Here is a 20,811-nt window from a genome sequence, read left to right as displayed (position 1 = left end):
CAGTATATTTAGTTACTAGTCTGTTACTAGTTACTGCCACATGATGTAGCAGTATAACCCTGTATCAGAATTAAATTGCAAGGGTGCTCATGACCTAAACAGACCTGTAGTAAAAAGTGAAGATGAACAGGACATGGGGGGCATTTGACCTTCATGCTAAGCCTTTACTTAGCAACAGCATGGAAGGCAGGATTTACTAACAGGGTTCTGTGCTATTGGAAGACCCTTCTTCATTTCCTGTGGTTATCAAAACTATATGTAGGTTTAAGATCTACTGACAATGGTGTGAAGTAGCTACAGACTTAGAATGAGGTGTAGAGTAAATGCAGTATAATTCTTTTTGTTGCAGAGTGCTCATTAAGATTGTATGGCTCCTCCTACAGCAGATTTGGTTTCAAAACTTCAGACATAAACATAGATATCCAGTTTCCTGCCAATGTAAGTAGGATCATTTTATTATGTCTAAGTGGTTTTGAATGTTGCACCTTAATGCAGATTATAGTTTAAATATAACTTATAATGTGGTAGTAGCACTTATTATGAAAATGCATTGGGTAAAACAGCTATCACATTAAAATGGTCTTAAAATAACATTCCTGCTTCATACACCAGTAATGGTCAGTCCGTATAATGCAGGTTTGTGTTTTATCAAGTGTTCCTTCTGAAAACACTTAAAACATCTGTACTCCTAGCAGTCCTACAAGACAGATAATTATTTATCCTCTCTTACAGCTGGCTTAAATGCTACTTCCATGATCTTGTTTCCATACTGACATATGCACATCAGAGTTTTTGATTGCTAGGTTATTTTTTGAGCCATTAAACCATCTTATGTCATCTATATGTGAAGTAATTTAAAGTCTTGATTTGTCATACTAGTTGTTTCTAAATGTCTTTATGCTTGAACATTGGAAAGAAATTAAGGACTCTGAAAAGCTTTTGATTCCATAGGTATACCTCCTTTAGTTGATTTGGCAGTCCCATGGTTAAAATGTACTATTTTTTCTAGGAAGCAAAGGTGGAAATGCTGTAGGGAAAAAGAATTATCCAAGTTCATAAAGTGCATATAATTTTAAAAAGCTATGATTCCAGTCATTGACGTGAGGTAGATCCACTATGTCAGAAGGCAGTCATACTTAAGCACACAGAAATAGTATTTCTGTTGGTGGGTTTTTTCCACAACCAAGTCTTTGATAGAGGTAAAAATAGCTTTACTTAGAATTACTCATTTCATTATTTTCTTCAAAATAAGCAGAGTTGGTGTTGCTTTTGTTACAATTTAGCCATAGCCAAGGACTAAAAGAAGTTTTTTTCTCAGTTGCTTTTATTTTGTTTCTTTCTTGCTGCCCCCTGGAAGAAAAAGAGGAGTGGCCTAGGGGTGATGTTTTAAAGTTTTTTTGAGTTGTGGGACATTACCTTTTTGACAGCTATGAAAACAGCTTTATTACTTATATTGACAGATGACTCAACCAGATGTTCTCTTACTTGTGCAAGAAAGTCTCCAGAACAGTGGTAAGAAAAAGTTGCTGCCTTCTCAATTCCTTTAAACTATTACTGCTTACTCTTGTTGAATTCCACCTCTGTTGAACAGGTAAACCACATGCTACTCTTTTTGTTGGGGTTTTTTTTGGTTTTTTTTTTTTTTAAGAAAGATGAGACTGAAAAATGCTGCAGGAAATAATACATTGACAGAACTAACTTTGGTTTGGTGTTCAGTTTTATGACTATTGATGTCCCATTATTTGTGTTGATATGAGAAATTCCTAGTGGGTGGTTTTCGTCTACATTATAAGTGAAGATGTCATTAAACTTAAGGTAGACTGTGCTGCCTTTCTTTCCCCAGCCTGCTGTTCTAGCCGTGTATAGTACAGAAAGTAGCCTAAGTTCTTCTAGTATGGGATCAGAAGCTTGGTAACATACTTTCAGATTGTGGTTTCTTGTCCTATAATCATGTGCGCATGCCTGTTAGTGCAGTGAGGCCACGTACAAATGACTGTATACAGACACATGGGTTTTTTGAGGTAATGAATACAACTCTGTGCCATACAGGCAAGTGAAGTTTAAGATCTTAACAAATGCACTTACTCAGACTGATTCAGGCATATTCAGGCAAAAAAATGAAAAGATGGGAAAAAAACTGTCTTTTTTTAAATGCAGATTGCAAAAAGTAGCTTTACTACTTTCTTGCCTTGCTTTATGCCCGCAGTTGGGAAATCAGACCATCTGGTTCCAAACATGTATATTAAACATGCATATATTTAATGACCTAGATTTTTCTCATTACACCCCCACCCCCATTGTATGTGCATCTTCTTGTCTGGTCAAATGACCATTATAGTCTTTGAGAATGGGGTTATTGTTCAACCAGACTAGAGGAATGAAGACCCAGATCCCATAAGAAGTTAGGATCTCTAATGTGTTTTAAAAGCAAGCAGTATTTGCATTAACATCTTGGGCAAAGCCTTTTTCCGTGAGTCAGATGATACAGGGGCAGAGCATTAGGCGTTTGAGGTACCCCAGTGACAAAAGCAAGATATTTTTTCAAAGAAGTCGGGTGTCCAAATGGCTAGGTGACATCAAGAAAACCTTGTCGTTTCAGAATTTTTGAGTTGGGTATCTAAAATTGTTTCATAGTTTCCTTTCTGCCTGGCCCAGTGAAACAGTGAGGGATCAAAAAATAAGCCCGGTTTGGATCAATAAACTCCAATTGGAGAAAGGACTGCACTGACATCTGTACTTTTTTAGTGTTAAGATAAAAATGTAGCTGAATTGTACTTGGAAACCTATATTAAGAATAAGAGGAAAAAAATTAAAAATCAAGCATAGTAAGAAGAAATTACATCATGTCCGTAAGCCTGGTCTATACTTAACACCAAGCATGTCTAGATTGCCAGGGAAAATAAACTTTGGTATTTTCTTTCTGTCTAGTACTGACATAACACTCTGTTTTTTTCATCTTTCACACTAACATTGTTTTACAGATATCATTGGTCTGTCTGTATGCCTGGATTACTGAAGCCAGCGCTTAACCAAAATATACCTATTTAATTTTACCTACTGTGTATATGAATTTTGTAAAGTTCCTTTTTTCCTGAGTATTTTCTTAACAGTGCTTATCATAGAGTGTAGACCATAATCTTCCCATCACATGTAAAAAACTTGCTTTAAAAGTGTGACAGGATTAATCTATCAGATGTACTGATGTATGTCTCAAAATAGTAATTTTACTAAGAAATTGAAGTTCTAGCTGTACTTCTAGTTGCATCCAGTTCAACATATTTTTTGTCAACACCATGCTTAACGTGGCTTCTTCTTTTTCTTTCTCCCGCCTAGAATCTTTTACAGAAGTTGATGCAGATTTCCATGCTAGAATACCTGTGGTGGTGTGCAGAGAAAAGCAAAGGTCTTGGTTGTCACTTTGTGTGTTCTAATAGTATATAGCAATGTAAATTATATGTACCAACATCTGAAAAATGACGTTTCTGTACTAAATTATTACAGTTCCATGGATTTTGAAACACAAACTAACACTCATGGGCAAGTCATTCCTAGCCTAGAATAAGAGGGTAAGGGTTGTTCTGTCCTCAGCTGTGTATTTCACAAACCCTTCAACCATTATGGCTTCCAGCATGTACCCTTACCCTTCCATTTGGAATAACTGCTTAAGCAGAAAGTTTCCTTCCTTATAGGTAATGTAGATACCACATTAAATTATGGATTTCTGTAAGGGCAAGATCAGCTTGCTTATCTTCACTAGTATTTTGAGAACAAGTGAAAGACATTTTATTTTGCCCATTTAATGGATATCACTTAAGATTTATTAAACATTTTATAAAGAGCTACTGATACAGAAATGCTACTGGTTATTTGCTGCTACCTTGATCTTTCAGTGTTTGAAAATATTTCTTGTGCTATGGAAACAGCATAGAACTGTTTTCTAATGGGTGTGGTATGGGAAGGTGTTTTTGATTTATGAAGGAAATTAGTACTGTAACTTTTTTCTGGTTCAGTGAATTAATGTCATTAGAAACAAATAATTAAATTTGACTTGTATTTGAAAACATTTTTACAGACAATCATAATATATATATTTTCAACCTAACCATAAATCAAATTGGTTTTCCATGCTTCTCTTAATATAGACATGGTGTCTTTATGAGGCTGTTAAGTCTTTCCTTACAGCCTTCTACACTGTTTTGTGAGATGTTATCTGACCTATGGCTGTTCTTACAAAACTTCCAAGATCTTTTACTTTGTTTCTTTTTGGGTTTTAGTGGCCTTATTTGCAAAGTGAGTGCAGGGAATGAGAATGCTTGTCTGACAACAAACCATTTGGCTACACTTGGAAAACTGGAACCTACTCTAGTACCTTTAGTGATTGCCTTCAGGTACTGGGCAAAGGTAAGAGTCATTTGTAGTCTCCTGCCTGTGAATAAATATTGAATGAGCATTGATATTATGCTGGTAAGACTGTAGGCATGGTTTTTAGAAAACAGTTGTTGAAACAGTCTTTAGAAAAAGTGTGGGGAAAAAGGATATTTAAATTTTTTATAAATTGTAAATGCTATAAATTATGTAACTATCATTTTTGCATTATAATGTTCCACTAAATTTCAAAAGTGGAATTTTAAGTTTCAGCCAGTGGCGTGCAGACTGTAAGTATCCTGCTGTTACCAAACAAGTCAGAGGAATGTATATCAAGTGGATTTACCAGCTTCCCATAAAACTTAACCCATCATGAAAAAAAATTGAAAGGAAAAAGCTGCTTGTTTCCCCATGTAGATGAAAACTTCATTGTGAATTAAAATAACTTGTTCCAAAACTTTATGTGCCTGCAATTAAAATATGATTTAAGAAGATTGAAAAACTTTTGACTTGTACTATATCTATGTAAAATGAGTCATCATTTTTGCAAATGTGCTGTATGCTGTCTGTTTTGCCAGTCTTAATCCTATGGCTCTTAAACTGAAAATATTATGGTAATAACATGACTCCAGTAAATATGCAGGCCTTGAGAACAAAATCGATCTCATAAGAGCTCAAAGATGTCTTTTTCACAGTATTTTTCACAGTATCACTTGAAACCTTAATGACTGCACAATTTATTTTTACAGTTGTGCTGTGTTGATCGTCCTGAAGAGGGAGGCTTGTCACCTTATGTGTTTGCTTTAATGGTTATTTTCTTTCTACAACAGAGGAAAGAGCCTTTTCTACCTGTCTATTTGGGATCATGGGTATGTGTATTAATACAGTGAATAGTAAGAATAAGAGGATCAGTCACCTGTGGTGGTGTGTAACCTGTCAGCTCCTTGCTATTCTGAGCAAGTCATAAGCCAGCTACTTCTGCAGGAATTCAGAAAGAATGTGAATTCAGCCAGACTACACCTGACCTTTATATGCTTGGCTGTAAGGATGCAATTCACAATCGTAGTCATTAAGTGCTCTGTTGCCCCTTTTGTGAGTAAGGAGAGCTGGGCATTGAATAATGCACTTCATAGCAATCTACTTCCTCATTTCTTCAGCCTTTCTTCCAGACTTTTGAGAACTCTGAATTCACATAGCTACATCCCAAAACAATGTCTGGGATTTTGACATCTAATTCTTCAAAACATAGACCACAGCTGGGGAGCATGCTTGTGTGATATCTGCCTGACAGATCAGACTAGGGGTTTAGAGCATGTATTTCTTGGGTTTAGAAGCTGAAGTGCGTCTTAATGTCAGAAGTTGTATTATGGACACAAATCCAGAATCCAATTCTCCAGAACACCATCCAGGTGTTATATTCATGGCACCCGCTTTTGTTCTTACAGTCACCTGTTATATTTAGTGTGCATGTTCCAGTTTCCATTACATGGACCTTGCAGTTAACAATTTCCTTCAGTACATGACTGACTTATTCCCAAAGCCTCTCCACTCTTTGCACTGAATGAGAGAAACATCCTATAGTATATGGTCATATAATTAAAAAAACCTTATTTGTTGTTGTGTAATATGCAAAGACAAGGTTCTATAACATACAGGTACCCTTCCAAAAGCACTGAACTCTGGAGAGCTTTTTGTAGAGAAGTATAGGGGGAAAAGAGAAGCAGATTGGGGCATATTCTAGGCCTGGAACAGCTATTTTTAAACTTTGTTCTGTTTTAATTTGGCTTACTACCATGGGGAGGGTAAGATTTAAAGTTCACGTGATGTTTGGCGGTATGTTTCTTTTTTCTGCTTCCTTTAGATTGGAGGATTCTCATTAAACAAACTAACTAATTTTCATCTGAAGGAAGTCGAGAACAATGCTGTGATTTGGGAGCATAACCCCACTGATGATTCTGATCTGCCACAAGAAACTTCCCCTAGAAGGGGCAAGGTCTGAATTACTTAATTTACTTCTGTAGCAGTCTAGCAGTCATTGCTGTTCTCGAAAAAAGAACTGTCTTCTATTTTTGTTTTGTGTATATGTTGCAAAACAACAAGCTGAGCTAAGAGATTGGATTACTGCTTGATACAAGGCTTGCTATGCTTACTGCTTGGTCATAAGAGGCTAGCGGGAAACTAGTTGTTATTTCAAACTCTTTGCTAAGACCCTGGGGTTTAATCTGTTGGGGGAGAATATAGTTTATAGAGTAGAAGCAATTTTATCTCAGAATTAGTTTAAGCATATGAAATATATTTCCTCTTAGCTTTGAACTGTTCTTACAAATTATTTTATAACAACTTTGCAAGGAACTGTATCACTATATGATTGCATGTTATGACAGTTAACAATACAGTTTCGGCTTTGCTAAAAAAAGGCTATATAATCCTTTCTGTCCAATTAGATTAGATGTGATATCTTCTTGGAAATTTATAAATTATGGCATAAACACTTAAATGAGAAATTGTTTTAGTCTTTGATGCTATTCTTTACCATTGCTGCAGTCTTTCCTTTTGAAGTTTTATAATTTAAGTTTATACTATCTCTTCCATTTTTTTAATTGCAGTTTTTATTGGAATTGCAGGAGTATAGAAGCAACTATAAATTTTGTAATATTACATTACAGATGAAATTCAAGGAAGTGCAACAGCTAAACACCTGTGCATTAAATATTATTTAAGCTTTTCTTCTCTAATTGACAGGTTCCATTAGTATTTGAATCAGGACAGCAGTGTTCAGTACATGCTGGTCAGCTCTGGGTAGAACTGCTTCGTTTCTATGCCCTGGAGTTCAATATGGCTGATTTAGTAATTAGCATACGACTCAAAGAAGCAGTGTCTCGTGAATCAAAGGACTGGCCTAAAAAGCGCATTGCTGTGGAAGGTATTTATATCAACAGACTTTAAAGAACTGTTAACTTTAATTTTCTAGGGTACTGTCTTGGCTATTGACATTGTGTGTCATAACTTAGAATTTTTCAATATTGTACTATGATTCCCGACATTATAGTAGAATATGTTTTGAAAAAAAATTAATTTAAGTAATATTTCTCTTGGGTATTTTTTCCAACATTATCAAAAGTAATTAAGTGGACTTAAAAATTGTCTTCAGCACAATTCATAGATCTTGTGTCCCTACACAATGTTTTAGAGTAACTAACAGTTTTATATTCACATTTTGTAAGGATGTACTTTTTTTAAAAAAGAGTTAACTCCTGCACTTCTGGCTCACTTCTTTCTACTAGACCCATATTCAGTCAAAAGGAATGTGGCAAGAACTCTGAACAGTCAGCTAGTGTATGAGTATATCCTTCACTGCCTGAGAGCAACTTACAAGTATTTTGCCTTACCTCACAAAAGAAGTGCAAAATTGAGCAAAAAAACCTCTCCAAATGCCACTGAGGAGAAATCTGAAATGCTGGACCATGGAAAAGATGCTATAAAGCATGAAAATTCTGAGTTGCAAAACTTGGATGGTAGAACAAACATAGCAGTAATGGAAGATTGCAGAATGGAGACTACAGGTATGCCCCAGGCACATAGAATTGATCCTTCAAAACTGTGTGATGGCTCAGAAAGCTTCACAGAAGTGGCTGATGATATAAGTCATTTGGGAATTGCCCATGAAGATTCAGACTGTATAATTGAGGAAGTTATTTCTGGAGATAATGAGGATTTTAAACCAAGTTGTGAAGAGACAGAGAGTGGAAATGAAGAGGAAGAGGAGGAAGAGGAAGAACATGAACAACAAAAAAGAAGATGGAATAATATCTTGACTGCTGAGCAGGTAATAGATGAAGACAGTGATAGTGGTGATCTCCCTGTTACAGTGAATGAGCATGATATAGAGACATGTAGTACTTCAGACTTAGAAGGTTTTCAAAATGCTGTACTTACAGAGAGTGATGAGTTTGGCTTAGAGTGCAGTGGTATAATGGATGGCAAGATTGACATTGATGAGGAGAGCACTGAAGGTACTGATGAACTGGATGAATCCCCCAAAAAATTCTTATGTTCAGCACAGAGTCAAAAATCCCAAATGATTAACTCGGATGATGAGGAGGAAGAGGAGGAAGAACCAAGTCTTCTAAACCAGAGAGTGTGTTGTGTTATTGTAAGAGCGAGAGATGAACTAGATAACACATACACTGGATCTGGAGATGATGATGCACTGTCAGAGGAAGAAGAACATTTTTCTATCCCCAATAAGTACGAGAATGAACATTTCGAAGAAAATGTGGATGGACATCTGAGGATCAATTTGAGTCAAGAGGATCTTACTGAGAAGGGAAGCCTTTTTGAAGAGAACACAGCAATAGAACAGTGTTCAGAATCTGAACTTTTTTATGAATTCAGTAAATCAGCTTTTACAAAGGGCAAGGTAAGCAAGCTGTATCAGAACATAAACGTATTGCTTATGTTCTATTATCAGGTATATGGAAGTGTTGCTCAAATTCATTAAAGTATTATAGTTTTTAAAACCATTCTTGCTTTCTGTTCATGCAGTCTCCTACAGTGGTATGTAGCTTGTGCAAACGAGAAGGTCATTTAAAGAGGGATTGTCCAGAAGACTTCAAGAAAATTGAGCTTGACCCACTACCAGCACTGACACCCAAATTTTCAGTTATTCTAGATCAAGTTTGTGTCCAATGTTACCGTAAGTTTTTTCCTTTGAATATTGTTGTTTGGTAGAAAAAGAATTGCAAAAATAATAAAATAACCACAGGCTGATGGTGTTATAAAGGAGGCCAGTTTATTTGCTACACTGCATCCAACTCTTTTTAGATAACAATTCTAAAATTTGTAAGGGCTTTAACAGGACTACTGAGTAGTTTGTATCTAGAGGAATACAAAATGTTTATGTTTATCTTTCACACACTGGGTGCCTGATTACAGATTATAGGGTGGGGTTTTTGACAGATGCTTTTACATTTCTATCTACTTTGAATTTCATTACTTTTCCTTAACTCGTGGTTTTTGTTAAACAAAGGCTTCAGTGTTCTAGAAAAAATGGAGTCAAAATACTGTTTTGTAACACTTCTCCACTTTTGTTCTTTTCAGAGTGACCCAACTTTCCTCCTTTCTCTCTCGCCATTTCTGACCAGACAAAATGCATTATTTGTCTAATTAATGTTTTTCTTTGAACAGGTATTTCTCTTCTACTTCATCCTTGCTTTCTTTCCTTCACATGTGAATCTTCTGTCCTCTGCTTTTTCTGTCCCCCCCTCCCCCCTGTAAACTCCTTACTTTTTTCAATTGACTCTTTGCTGTTGAATCTTCCTACGGATCAGTTTGCCTTAATTGTTGTCATTTCTTTTAAGATGATTTTGCTCCAAATGTTGTAGAGGACCAGGCTCGGGAACATATAAGACAAAACTTGGAAAACTTCATTAGACAGGATTTCCCAGGTAATTAGGCAGTTCTAGCTTTATGTTTATACGTTGGTATGTTCATATTTGAGTGTTTTCCAAGAAAACATATCCTATCAGCCTAATAAACACTTTAGTTTTGAACATTTAACCTGTATTGTTCAGCATTGCTGCACTTCTTTACATTAATTTCTGGTTTAAGTCTTTTAAGGCTTTAGGTCTTTTTTGACTTACATATACAACACATTAGTAGGAAGGAATATTGGCAAGTTAAGGAGAAAATGATCAAAGCAGTAGTGGAACAGTTTTGTAATCGTTATTTTAGCCTTATTCATTAGTCAGACTTCTTGTTGTATCTGCTCTTACAAACAGCAAGCTTTTTTGTAGTCCTTCCTACTGAATCTTAGTGGTTTTTGTAATATTTTAAAATACAGGCAGAACATCTGACCTATCTGCAGACTCTAGCTATTTAAACTTTTGTGTTTGTTTCTGGAGTTCTTACCTGTAACACCCGGACTTCAAATCATAGTCTTTTAAAATTAGCAAAAGATTTTTTGGCTGCAGCCTGGTATGTGGACAGATATGTCTCTTATCCTGAAAATCTCTGTAGAGAGCAGTCTTAGCATTTTTTTAATCAGATTTCAGCTTGGACCTGCATGCTGATTTAATTATTGGAAAAAGTAACTCATTTCTGGATCTGTTAGACTGCTCATTTGAACCAATGACAGTAGAGATTCTTTCCTCATCAGCAAAATTGATAATAAGTTTTGATGTACCATAGAGAGATAGTAATGTTTTCATGCCTGTATTAAAAGACATGCTGGTTTGAAGCTATATACAATTTGAGATTCTGTGTCTATATGTGGTTATAACCCACTGCATCTCTTACAGGAACCAAGCTGAATTTGTTTGGCTCCTCAAAAAATGGCTTTGGCTTCAAACAGAGTGACCTTGATATCTGTATGACGATGGATGGGCTGGAAACTGCTGAGGTAGTTTGAAAACTTTTTTAAATAAATGCAAAATTCTATGGTTATATTGTTTATGTAGTGTAACAAATTTATAAAATAATAGAAGCTTTTCAGATTAGAAGAAAACACAAATAGGTGCCACAAAGGCAGATTATTTTAGGGAGTCTAGGCATAAGTTTAAGAACTACTCTCAGTAGTCAGTTTTCTTCTGAATTCTGCACTGCTGTTACTTCTCGTGTTACCTGTGCAGATAAATAGCATGCTTTGTAGCATGAACAACTAGGAATGGGAGACAGTGGAAAAGGACATCGATCTCCTTTCATGCCTAATATAAACTTTTTAAAAGCCCATGCTAAGATATTATCTAGTGTTAATTTACAACAATTATTCACATAATTCTGTAAAATATGAAACTCAGTTTTATACCATTTTTAAGCTTAATGGCAAGTAATAAAAGGTTTACCTAAAATACTTGTAGCAGATACAACTTTCAACTTCTTTTTCTTAATGTCTTAGGGACTTGATTGCATCAGAATCATTGAAGATTTAGCAAAAGTTCTCAAGAAAGAGTCAGGTAACTTTCCTGAAAATTAAAATAAGTGGTTCCATTTATGTGACTTCAGTTGCTGTAGTGAGAACGGTAAAACTATATCTAAGAGCTTAATGTTAGTAATAGTGAGGTTATGTTGTGAACATTTGGACTTATTTTTGTTTGCATGTGTAAGTCTGTGAGGTTATAATGTTACAGGACCACATCTGAATTGGACTCATGGTGTATTTATAACCTACATGCATATGAACAAACCTTAAGTTAAAGCTTGAGGCTTCAAGTTAGTAGTTAGGTTGTATTTGTATGTTCAGTGCCTAGTAAGTTAATAGTAAAAGGTAGGCTGATACAAGTGTCCAATGGAATTCTGGTTTTCCTATTTATAGTGCTTGTTTTGGTGTATCTCACATGAATTTAATATAAATGGAGTGAACTATCAATGATCTGTTCGGCTTAGTTTTCTATAAAATTTAGACTGATCTTTGTTTTATGGGGGGCTAAATGTGTATTTGTATATATTATACTTGGCAGATTCATCATGTTTGACAAATGTCTAATATCAATATTAAAATATAACTGAAATACAATTTTGATATCAACAAAGATTTTATTTTGTAGCCTAGCCTTTTTACTACAGTTTGGAGTTATTTAGAGCATTTGATACTGTTACGACTGTATTGCAGTCATTCAGTAATTAAACATTTCATCCTAGGTTTAAGAAATGTCTTGCCTATAACAACTGCTAAAGTCCCAATTGTCAAATTTTTCCATGTCAGAAGTGGTCTTGAAGTAGACATCAGTTTATATAATACTCTGGTAAGGTGATCTCCTTTTTTTTTTTTTTTTTTTTTAACAGAAAAATGTGGGTCTGCTTCTTGAGATTGCAGTGATTGTTTTCGTGAGGTTCAATAATCAACTGTTGCCAATTACCTATTGCAGTTTTAGATTTCCTAACCTTTTTTTTTTATTATTTGACTATGACTGAAGTAAGTCGCATAGTTGCGACTTTAGAGTTGTCACTTCCCTGAGAACATATATTAGTTCTTCAGTAGTAGTAAGAAATAGTGGTTTCGGTATTTAAGTCTTTCTGTAAATGAGAAAGATTCAGCTTTCCTACTTTCCACTTTCTGTCATGGCTCTTGCTTAGCCTTGAGACCTGGAATAGTGATTTTGAACCCAGCTTGCCTGAACTGGAAGATGTGTTAGAATTTACAAAAAAACACAAGTTCTTGGCCAAATACTTCAAAAACAAATTTTGGGGTTGTTTTCATTGTCTCTGAACTTCAAAAGCCAGTTCCTTGAAACATCAAAGGAAAGTAAGTTTTAGAGTCAAGTATTAAACTTTCTAAAGTTTTTATGAGCTCAGAGGGAGTCTTGAGGAAGATACCTCAACCACTAAGTAAGTCTGAAAGTTTTCTTCTTGAAGTTATGCATTCATATGGGTCAGCTGATAGCTCTTGAATTTCTGGGCTGAAATCTCTTAGTTCAAGAACTTACCTTCTATGAAGTATTTTGAAAATGCAGTAGTAGATTAATGCTTCCCTTTCTGAAGTACTGTTCTGTGAATGCTGCTCTGTACCACTTCTGTGCAGATTAAGGATGTTGATCAGATTTTTAACAGAGCAGGTGATAACCTCATTATTGAATGCTTCCTTTGTCAATATATATTCTACTATGCAGGGCTTCACATCTGCATTTATTGAGCACACAACTTAAGAGTTTTTGGTTTTCATGTTTTCAGCTTATTCCCTCATTTATTCAGAGCTCCTATATTTTCTATATGACTTTCCTATTTTTATAGGCCTTGCATAACACAAGACTTCTGTCAGCATATGCAGCCATTGATCCTAGAGTAAAATATCTGTGTTACACAATGAAAGTCTTTACAAAGGTAAGTGTATTTCAGACATTCTAGAAGCACAAGTGCTCCAGCAAGAGATGATAACCATAAAAGATACAAATCATGTTTCTTTTTCTAGATATGTGACATTGGAGATGCATCTCGAGGTAGCCTTTCTTCTTATGCATATACTCTTATGGTGCTTTATTTTCTTCAACAGCGAAATCCACCTGTCATCCCTGTTCTTCAAGAGGTACAGTATATCAAGAAAGAAATGAGTACCGGTACACAGTATTGACCAGTAGAATGTCACTGCTGAATGTGAAGGGCTTTTCTAATTATTTTGATATTATGTTTTCAGATCTACAAAGAACCAAAAAAGCCTGAAATTTTAGTTGATGGCTGGAACGTTTATTTCTTTGATAAGATAGAGGAGTTGGTGAGTAAATCAGGTTAATTTGAAATGGTGCTACCTGTAGCTTTACAAATGAAAAAGAATTCCTTTTAAGAAACATTGTCCTCAAATATGGTGGTCGAATATAGAAATGGCAGTAGAGTAGCTATTGCTTTGAAAATCCCAATCCCATGCTGTAAAGCTTTTAGAATATGGTTGGTTGTAATTCATCCGTGGAAAAAACATAATTGCAAAATCTGAAAAAATAGATTAAAATATTATTTTAAGGTGTTAATGATGATTAATTGCTCTGTGTGTCACATTACTGAGTGGAGATAACTCCTACAAATACCCGCTGCGTGTCTAGTCATAACTGTTTAATCCTGTTGAGTTATTTTTTGTTAAATAGGCACATAAAGTGAATTAATAAATTCTTTTTTATAACAGACAAAACCTAATGTTAGAAGTTTTATTAATTCTCCACTTCTGTTGTTAATATTTTAAAAAATACACCATTTAAAAATCAATATTGGGTTATTAATACTAATTATGAAAGGGAGGGAAGTATTCTGGTGTAACTCAATTGTGTTTCTTTATAAAATAAGACTTATATTGGTTAAGAAAATTATTCTGCTTAATGTAATTACTGGAAGTAAAAATATTTCTGTCATTTTCAGTCAGTTGTTTGGCCAGACTGTGGCAAAAACACTGAATCTATTGGGCAACTGTGGCTGGGACTTCTCCGTTTTTACACAGAAGAATTTGATTTTAAAGAGCATGTCATCTGCATTAGGAGAAAGAATCTGCTTACAACTTTCAAGAAGCAGTGGACCTCCAAATACATTGTAATTGAAGGTAAAAATCACGTGAAGTACATGAATATGTGGAATTTCCTTAATGCCCACATGAAAAATTTGGTCTTTCCACAAGGCTTATTTTTCTATTACTAGATTATAAGTTGTTATTTGCTCATATTTTGAAATCATTGCAAAATTCCCATTGAGTTCCAGTAGTGCTAAAAATTATTTTTAGGTTTGGGGTTTTTTTAATCTCTACTGAAAAGAAGCTGCAAAGCAGACTTCATACTTTTCATGATTACAATAACTGACAGAAAAAAAGATTTAACCAAATCCTTTGGAAAAGAAATTAGCTGTAATGCAACTGAGGTTTTCTCACAAACACTAAGTTTAGCTGAGTCCATATTTACATGACTGATTTAACCCTGTGTATGATTATACTGTTAAGTAATACCATGGTCTCTGTGAAGAAAATGCAGCGACACATTTTGGAAATGTTCCCTAAACCACTTTCTGGCCCTTATGACTTTCATGGAAAGAATTTCTACTTTCTTGGCCGCACATTCAATTATTCTTTTACAATACTTCAGTCAGTTCAGAGCTGAAGAGGTGTGGTCCTTTGTCCAAGGAGTTAATTTCTTTTCAATAAATTTGCAAACAGTTCAATTTCAGTATATTAATTCTGTATCAGGAATAGCTGCCTTGGATTGTTCATTTGTATGTATACATTGCTGATCTTGCCCTGGAGTTGAGTAATGCCTGTAATACTTTTTGTACAGACCCCTTTGATTTGAACCATAATCTTGGAGCTGGATTGTCAAGAAAAAGTAAGTCTCCTGTTAACAAATTTGGGTACAAAGTGAAGATCTTGTCTTGGATCTTATTTTACTGGCTTGTTCGATGTTTGGTTGATGATTTCTCTTTCTTTCTTTCTTTCCCAGTGACAAATTTTATAATGAAGGCTTTTATCAATGGCAGAAGGGTATTTGGTACCCCTATAAAAATATTTCCTAAAGAATATCCATCAAAAATGGTAAGTTGCTTCTAAAAGCAGTATGTGCATGTTCTTGGGTGCGTAGCTTACCACTTGCAGGAGTATGGTTACACTCTCTTGAAGCTCTTCTCTCTTAAATTTCAATGGTACTCGAAAAATCTTTATGGGTGTTATTACTGAGTACTGGTTTTGTGTTGTTTGCATTTAAAATGTGTTGGCATGCAGAATACTAATCAAGTCAGAGCTTCATTGTACACACTTACATATTTTAATCCATATCAAACCCAGCTTACCGTTTCTTAAAACTTGCAGTTTTAAAAAAGAGCTTGCAGACCTGGTGGTCAGCAGGCTGTCTAAGAACAGGCCAGTGGCCAGTTAATCTCATCAGGTCTTTCAGGAGTTCAGCTACACACACCAGGTTTATTCTTCTCTGTAACTCTTACTGCCGTTTAACACTTGCTTATCTGTCTTGTTTCCCAAGTATATGGATTTTCATTTTAAATGCACGATTTCTTCTTCAGGAGTACTTTTTTGATCCAGAGGTACTAACAGAAGGGGAATTGGCACCAAATGATAGATGCTGCAGAACTTGTGGTAAAATTGGCCATTTCATGAAAGATTGTCCCATGAGAAGAAAGTGAGTATAGTTTTCGCATCTGTGTGGAAGTTTTCTTTAGGTTTGTTTAGAAGAAAGATTAGGATAGTAGTGCTAAAGCAAAACTTGTACATGCTGCAGATTATTTCATTTACTGTTGAAATGAAAATATATCAATACCAGTTTTGGCAGTGGTGGATAGTGTTGGTTTTTAAATTTTTGGTCTGTGTGAGTCACTACTTAACTTTTGCCAGCATAATCTGTAGAGTTTTTTAACAGAATCTTTTCACAGAAGGCTGCAGAACTACTTAACTTTAAGGTAGTAATGCTGACTCTGCACTTCATTATATAGAAGAGCAGCAGTCAAAGAGAGTCTAAATGCAGAGCTGAATAGCTGTGTGCTGTGAGAAGCCCTCATGAAAGCATTTTACATATTCTCATTTAATAGCTTCTACTTCTAGAATCCTGCTTGCTTCCCAGCAAGACACATTTTTGTCATGTTCACAGAATCATGCAATTCATGTCAAAAAGCAAGACAAGAATGTCACGGCATTCTTTTTCTTAAGAACATACACATGAGAACAAGGTCCCATTTTACATGCGAGACAAGGTTTCCTGATCCTGAGTAACCAGATGCCCAAAATTCAGCAACTGTCGTCTTGTAACAAATGAATGCTAAACTGATCTTCCTGCTCTTTATATAATGAACCATCTAAACTTAAAGCTGATCCATTGATTTTTTTTTTTTCCTAGTTAAGACAAAGCTCTTTAAAGACTTCATGTCTATAAAATAGTGAAAATCAGCAAATAAACTTCAAGGGGACAAAATCTTGAAAGCCTTTGTGCTCACTTGTAAGGTGAATGGAGTCTGTCTATGTTAAAAGCTGTAAATAAAAATGACCTGCACTTTTATGTCAGTAGCTAAAAAGCTGCTTACATCAGATTGGATGAAGTAGCCTTTCTGCTACACAATAGAGAATTGTGAACGTATATTGTTCAGACTGTTAATCTGGGAATTTATTCAACTTCAGCAAATGCAAGTACAGTAGCTGATGGCAGTTTAAAATAAAGAATGCTGAAGGTGTTGTGAAAATATACTCAGTCTAAACTGCTGTCTCAGTTGCAATGGATTTTTAATTTTGCATTCTGGAGTGAAACCCCAGTTCACTACACATACACAGCTATGTTCTATACAACATTAGAGTGAAAGTCAGTAGGATTTGGCATCTAAGAACATAAATGCCTTATGGGGTAAGACCACTGATACATTTGAGTCCTTTCTCCAGCCATTGCAATAGGAGATACTGTCTATGGAGGGCACACTAGTTGGCTGTTTTCTGTAATCTCTTCTCATGCATTCCCCCAGCATCTGCAGTTACTGTGTAAGAGATGTTAGAGCACACACCTGCCCTGCTTTGGCAGTACTTATTTGTGGACTGGAGTTCTTTATGATTTTGTGCTTTTTGTTTGGTTGTTTTTTTTCTTAACCTGATTCTTCTGTTTTCCTTAACAGTCTTCTGTGGCAGCCAGTTCCATAAGTATGCTAACTGATGTGTAAAGTAGTACTTTCTTTCATCTCTTTAAAGCCAATCTCATTAGTTTCATAAGCATTCCATAGATGTAGCCATGTGGGATTTAGTTAACGATACCGCCTTGATGAGTTTTTAAGCCATGACTGTGTTCACCCTCTAGCTTCTCTCCAGCTTGGAGAGTCTTGGCCTTTTTCATATCTCTTCCTTAAGTTAAGCACTTGCACTCTTAATCATTTTAGCTGTCTTTCTCTGTACCTTCTCTAACTCTACTACTTCCTTCTTAAAATATTGAGACCAGACCAACATTCAGTACTCAGATGTAGGTACATGGTTTTATGTAGCAAAAAAATTATGTCTTCTGTCCTGTTCTTAGTGTTTTATCCATCCTATTATTACACTCCCCAATAAAGAGTCCCTCCCATCTTTCGTGTAAGCCCCGTTTAAGTACTGGAGGGCTTCTATAAGGTCTCCCTGGAGCCTTCTCTCCTCCAAGCTAAACAACCCCAACTCTCTCAGCCTTTCCTCATAGGAGAGGTGTTCCAGCCCTCTGACCATTTTTGTGGCTCTCATCTGGACCCACTCCAGCAGGTCCATGTCCTTCTTGTCCTGAGGGCTCCAGAACTGAACATAGTACTCCAGGTGGGGTCTCATGAGAGTGGAGTAAGTGGGCAGAATCAGCTCCCTTCTTTTGATGCAGGCCAGGATGTGGTTGGCTTTCTGGGCTGGGAGCGCACATTGCTGGCTCATACTCAGTTTTTCATCCACCAGTACCCCCAAGCCCTTGTCCACAGGGCTGCTCTCAATCCACTCATTGGCCAGCCTCTATCCATGATTGAGATTTGTCCCAACCTGGTTGCAGGACCTTGCACTTGGCCTTGTTGAACTTCATGGGGTTCATAAAGTTCACAGAGGCCCACCTCCCTAGCCTGTCAAGGTCCCTCTGGATGGCATCCCTTCCTTTTAGAGTATCAGCCACACTGCTCAGCTTGGTGTCATCTGCAGACTTGCTGAAGGTGCACTCAATCCCACTGTCCATGTCCCCAACAAAGATGTTAAATAATACTGGTCCCAGTATGGACCCCTGAGGGACACCACTCATCACTGGTCTCTACATGGATATCAAGCTGTTGACTGCAAGTCTCTGAGTGTGACCGTCCAGCCAATTCCTTATCGACTGAGTGGTCCGCCTGTCAAATCCACGTCTCTCTATTTTAGAGACAAGGATGTTGTGCAGGACAGTATCAAATGCTTTGCACAAGTCCAGGTCAATGATGTCAGTCGCTCTTCTCTTATCCACGAAAGCTGTAATCCCATTGCTGAAGGCGACCAAATTTGTCAGGCATGTTTTGTGCTTAGTGAAGCCATCTTGGCTTTCATCAATCACCTCTGTTTTCCATGTGCCTTAGCACAGTTTCCGGGAGGATCTGCTCCATGATCTTGCCAGGCAGAGGTGAGACTGACCGGCCTGTAGTTCCCCCAGTCTTCCTTTTTTCCTTTTTTGAAAAAAAAAAGGAAGCTTATCTTGAAGCTCATCTGCCATTCTTTTGCCCGTTCATTGTTTTGCAAGGTATTTTCAAGTTGCTTGCCATTAGCACTGCATCTGACTGACCGAAGGAGCCTAGTTACCATCTTCAGAGTTGAAGGTTTCACTGATGTTTCCTGCTCTAGGTCATGTATAGAGAACTTAGATAAAACCAGTCCAGCAGTGGTAGCTGTTTCCGCACTGCTAGATCTTTAAGTCACGTAGAATGTTAGAAGCTTCTCGCAGTAGAAGATAATTTTAGAGATACTGTGAATATACACAGTTCCAGAAGGGAGTGAGTTCTGATTGAATTGTACAAGTAGAAGAAAAACCAGAACTAATAGCCCTATTTTTTATACTTTGTTAGCATTTTGCTCGGTGTTTCTTTTCTTCCACTGTCTTTGCAACTCTAGCACGCAGATTTTCTGTTGTGTTTATATTTTTTGAGATATAATTATTAGAATTTAGGGCTGTATTGTAATCTAATTGTGAAGTTAAATTATTAAACATGTTGCATCCTACTGTTTGGTAGGAAAGTTAAAGGGACAGGTACATCAATTCACTTTATTTAACCCACTGAAGAAATACATGAAATATATCTGTTGTCTGTAGACAGCACTTGGTTTTGGTTTGGGTTTTTTTACTTTATGTATGTAAGGCCTATGAACTCTGCAGCATTTTTTTGCTCCTGCAGACTAAGAAGGCATCGTGATTACGAAGATATCAAAAACCAGAGGTACACAGAAAGCAAGGAGAAAAGAAGCAAAGAGGAGAAAGAAACTCAGACTAAAACAACAGAAAAGGAGAGCTCAATCAAGGAGGGAAAGGTGTATCTATGTACACCTCAGAAGAGGAAACTAGCAAGGGTAGTTGTGGAAACTGGAAGAGAAAAGACTCCCAGGCAATCAGCAGAGAAGTGGAAGCGCCCGGAAGACAGGGACATAAGAGAGAAACGTTGTTTTATCTGTGGAAGAGAAGGTCATATTAAAAAGGAATGCCCACAGTATAAAGGAGCTACAGGTATGAAACTGATCAAGCTGAGTAGTTTTAAACAGGGCTTATATTTTTTGGTGTTTTTAACAAGGTTGACTAATGGGTAAGGTTTTTGCATTGAATGGCATCATGCTTTTTTTTTTTTTTTTTAAATGTAGTCACATTTAGTCAGTTTTCCCTTCATCCTCACCTACCTTTCAGAACTTTGCTGTATCCCAAGAGATTTGACATGGTTTCTCTGAGCAGGTAGTAGAAAGGGTATGAGTTGAATGTTGAAATTGCTTCCGTTGTCCTCACTATATAAGAGTTTGCTAACATCTCAGATTACAGCTTCTTTTTTCACTACATTATAATTGCAACAAAAGCTAGCGTTATAGCTCTTCACATCATCTAAACCAGAATTATTCCAGAAGACCCTGAAGTCATTATGAAAGTGTGCAGATTGCTCAGATAGAATATTGTGAATTAAGTACAATAAAGAATGTTCCTGCCAACTCAGCAGATGGAGGGGTACTGCAGTCTGTCTTATTTTTCATGGAGTCAGCTTGCAATTTTGACTTTTAAAAAATAAAATAAAATAAAATTACAAAAATGCCCCCAAATCCAGATCCTGACTGACAGACCTGAACGAAATAATTAAATACTTGCTTAGCAGTATTTAAGTCATCCTTCAGAGAAGACAGCTCTCTCATAATCTGTGTTGTAAAGGAAAATCACTCTAAGATAAAAACTGAGATTCCTTAAGAAAGTGAATGGTACTTTTAGTTAGCTTCCAAAGGAATTCTGTATTATTGTTTCCCTGTAGGTAAACCTAGGAGCATTTAAATTCATGCTAGAAAAATTTGCTGTACAG

General features: G+C 36.3%; 1 protein-coding gene across 2 annotated transcripts in view; it reads left to right on the top strand.

Annotated features, from left to right (window-relative positions):
* Positions 1-20,811, top strand: part of TUT7 (terminal uridylyl transferase 7) — a 35,117-nt gene that overhangs the window by 9,623 nt on the left and 4,683 nt on the right. For both annotated transcript variants that reach the window (XM_069776400.1, XM_009922305.2), the window contains exons 6-26: positions 350-438; positions 1,461-1,512; positions 3,334-3,403; positions 4,275-4,401; positions 5,115-5,234; positions 6,227-6,358; positions 7,108-7,288; positions 7,650-8,785; positions 8,911-9,061; positions 9,726-9,812; positions 10,665-10,765; positions 11,261-11,318; positions 12,004-12,107; positions 13,093-13,182; positions 13,271-13,384; positions 13,493-13,570; positions 14,203-14,380; positions 15,102-15,149; positions 15,264-15,355; positions 15,838-15,953; positions 19,660-19,985. In XM_069776400.1, the coding sequence (XP_069632501.1) occupies positions 350-438; positions 1,461-1,512; positions 3,334-3,403; positions 4,275-4,401; positions 5,115-5,234; positions 6,227-6,358; positions 7,108-7,288; positions 7,650-8,785; positions 8,911-9,061; positions 9,726-9,812; positions 10,665-10,765; positions 11,261-11,318; positions 12,004-12,107; positions 13,093-13,182; positions 13,271-13,384; positions 13,493-13,570; positions 14,203-14,380; positions 15,102-15,149; positions 15,264-15,355; positions 15,838-15,953; positions 19,660-19,985 (3,450 nt within the window). The remainder of the gene's footprint in view (positions 1-349; positions 439-1,460; positions 1,513-3,333; positions 3,404-4,274; positions 4,402-5,114; positions 5,235-6,226; positions 6,359-7,107; positions 7,289-7,649; positions 8,786-8,910; positions 9,062-9,725; positions 9,813-10,664; positions 10,766-11,260; positions 11,319-12,003; positions 12,108-13,092; positions 13,183-13,270; positions 13,385-13,492; positions 13,571-14,202; positions 14,381-15,101; positions 15,150-15,263; positions 15,356-15,837; positions 15,954-19,659; positions 19,986-20,811) is intronic.

The sequence above is a fragment of the Haliaeetus albicilla genome, chromosome Z, assembly GCF_947461875.1.
Source record: "Haliaeetus albicilla chromosome Z, bHalAlb1.1, whole genome shotgun sequence".
Lineage (NCBI taxonomy): Eukaryota > Metazoa > Chordata > Aves > Accipitriformes > Accipitridae > Haliaeetus > Haliaeetus albicilla.
The sequence above is the reverse complement of the archived record's forward strand: the minus strand, read 5'-3'. Positions and strand labels throughout refer to the sequence as shown.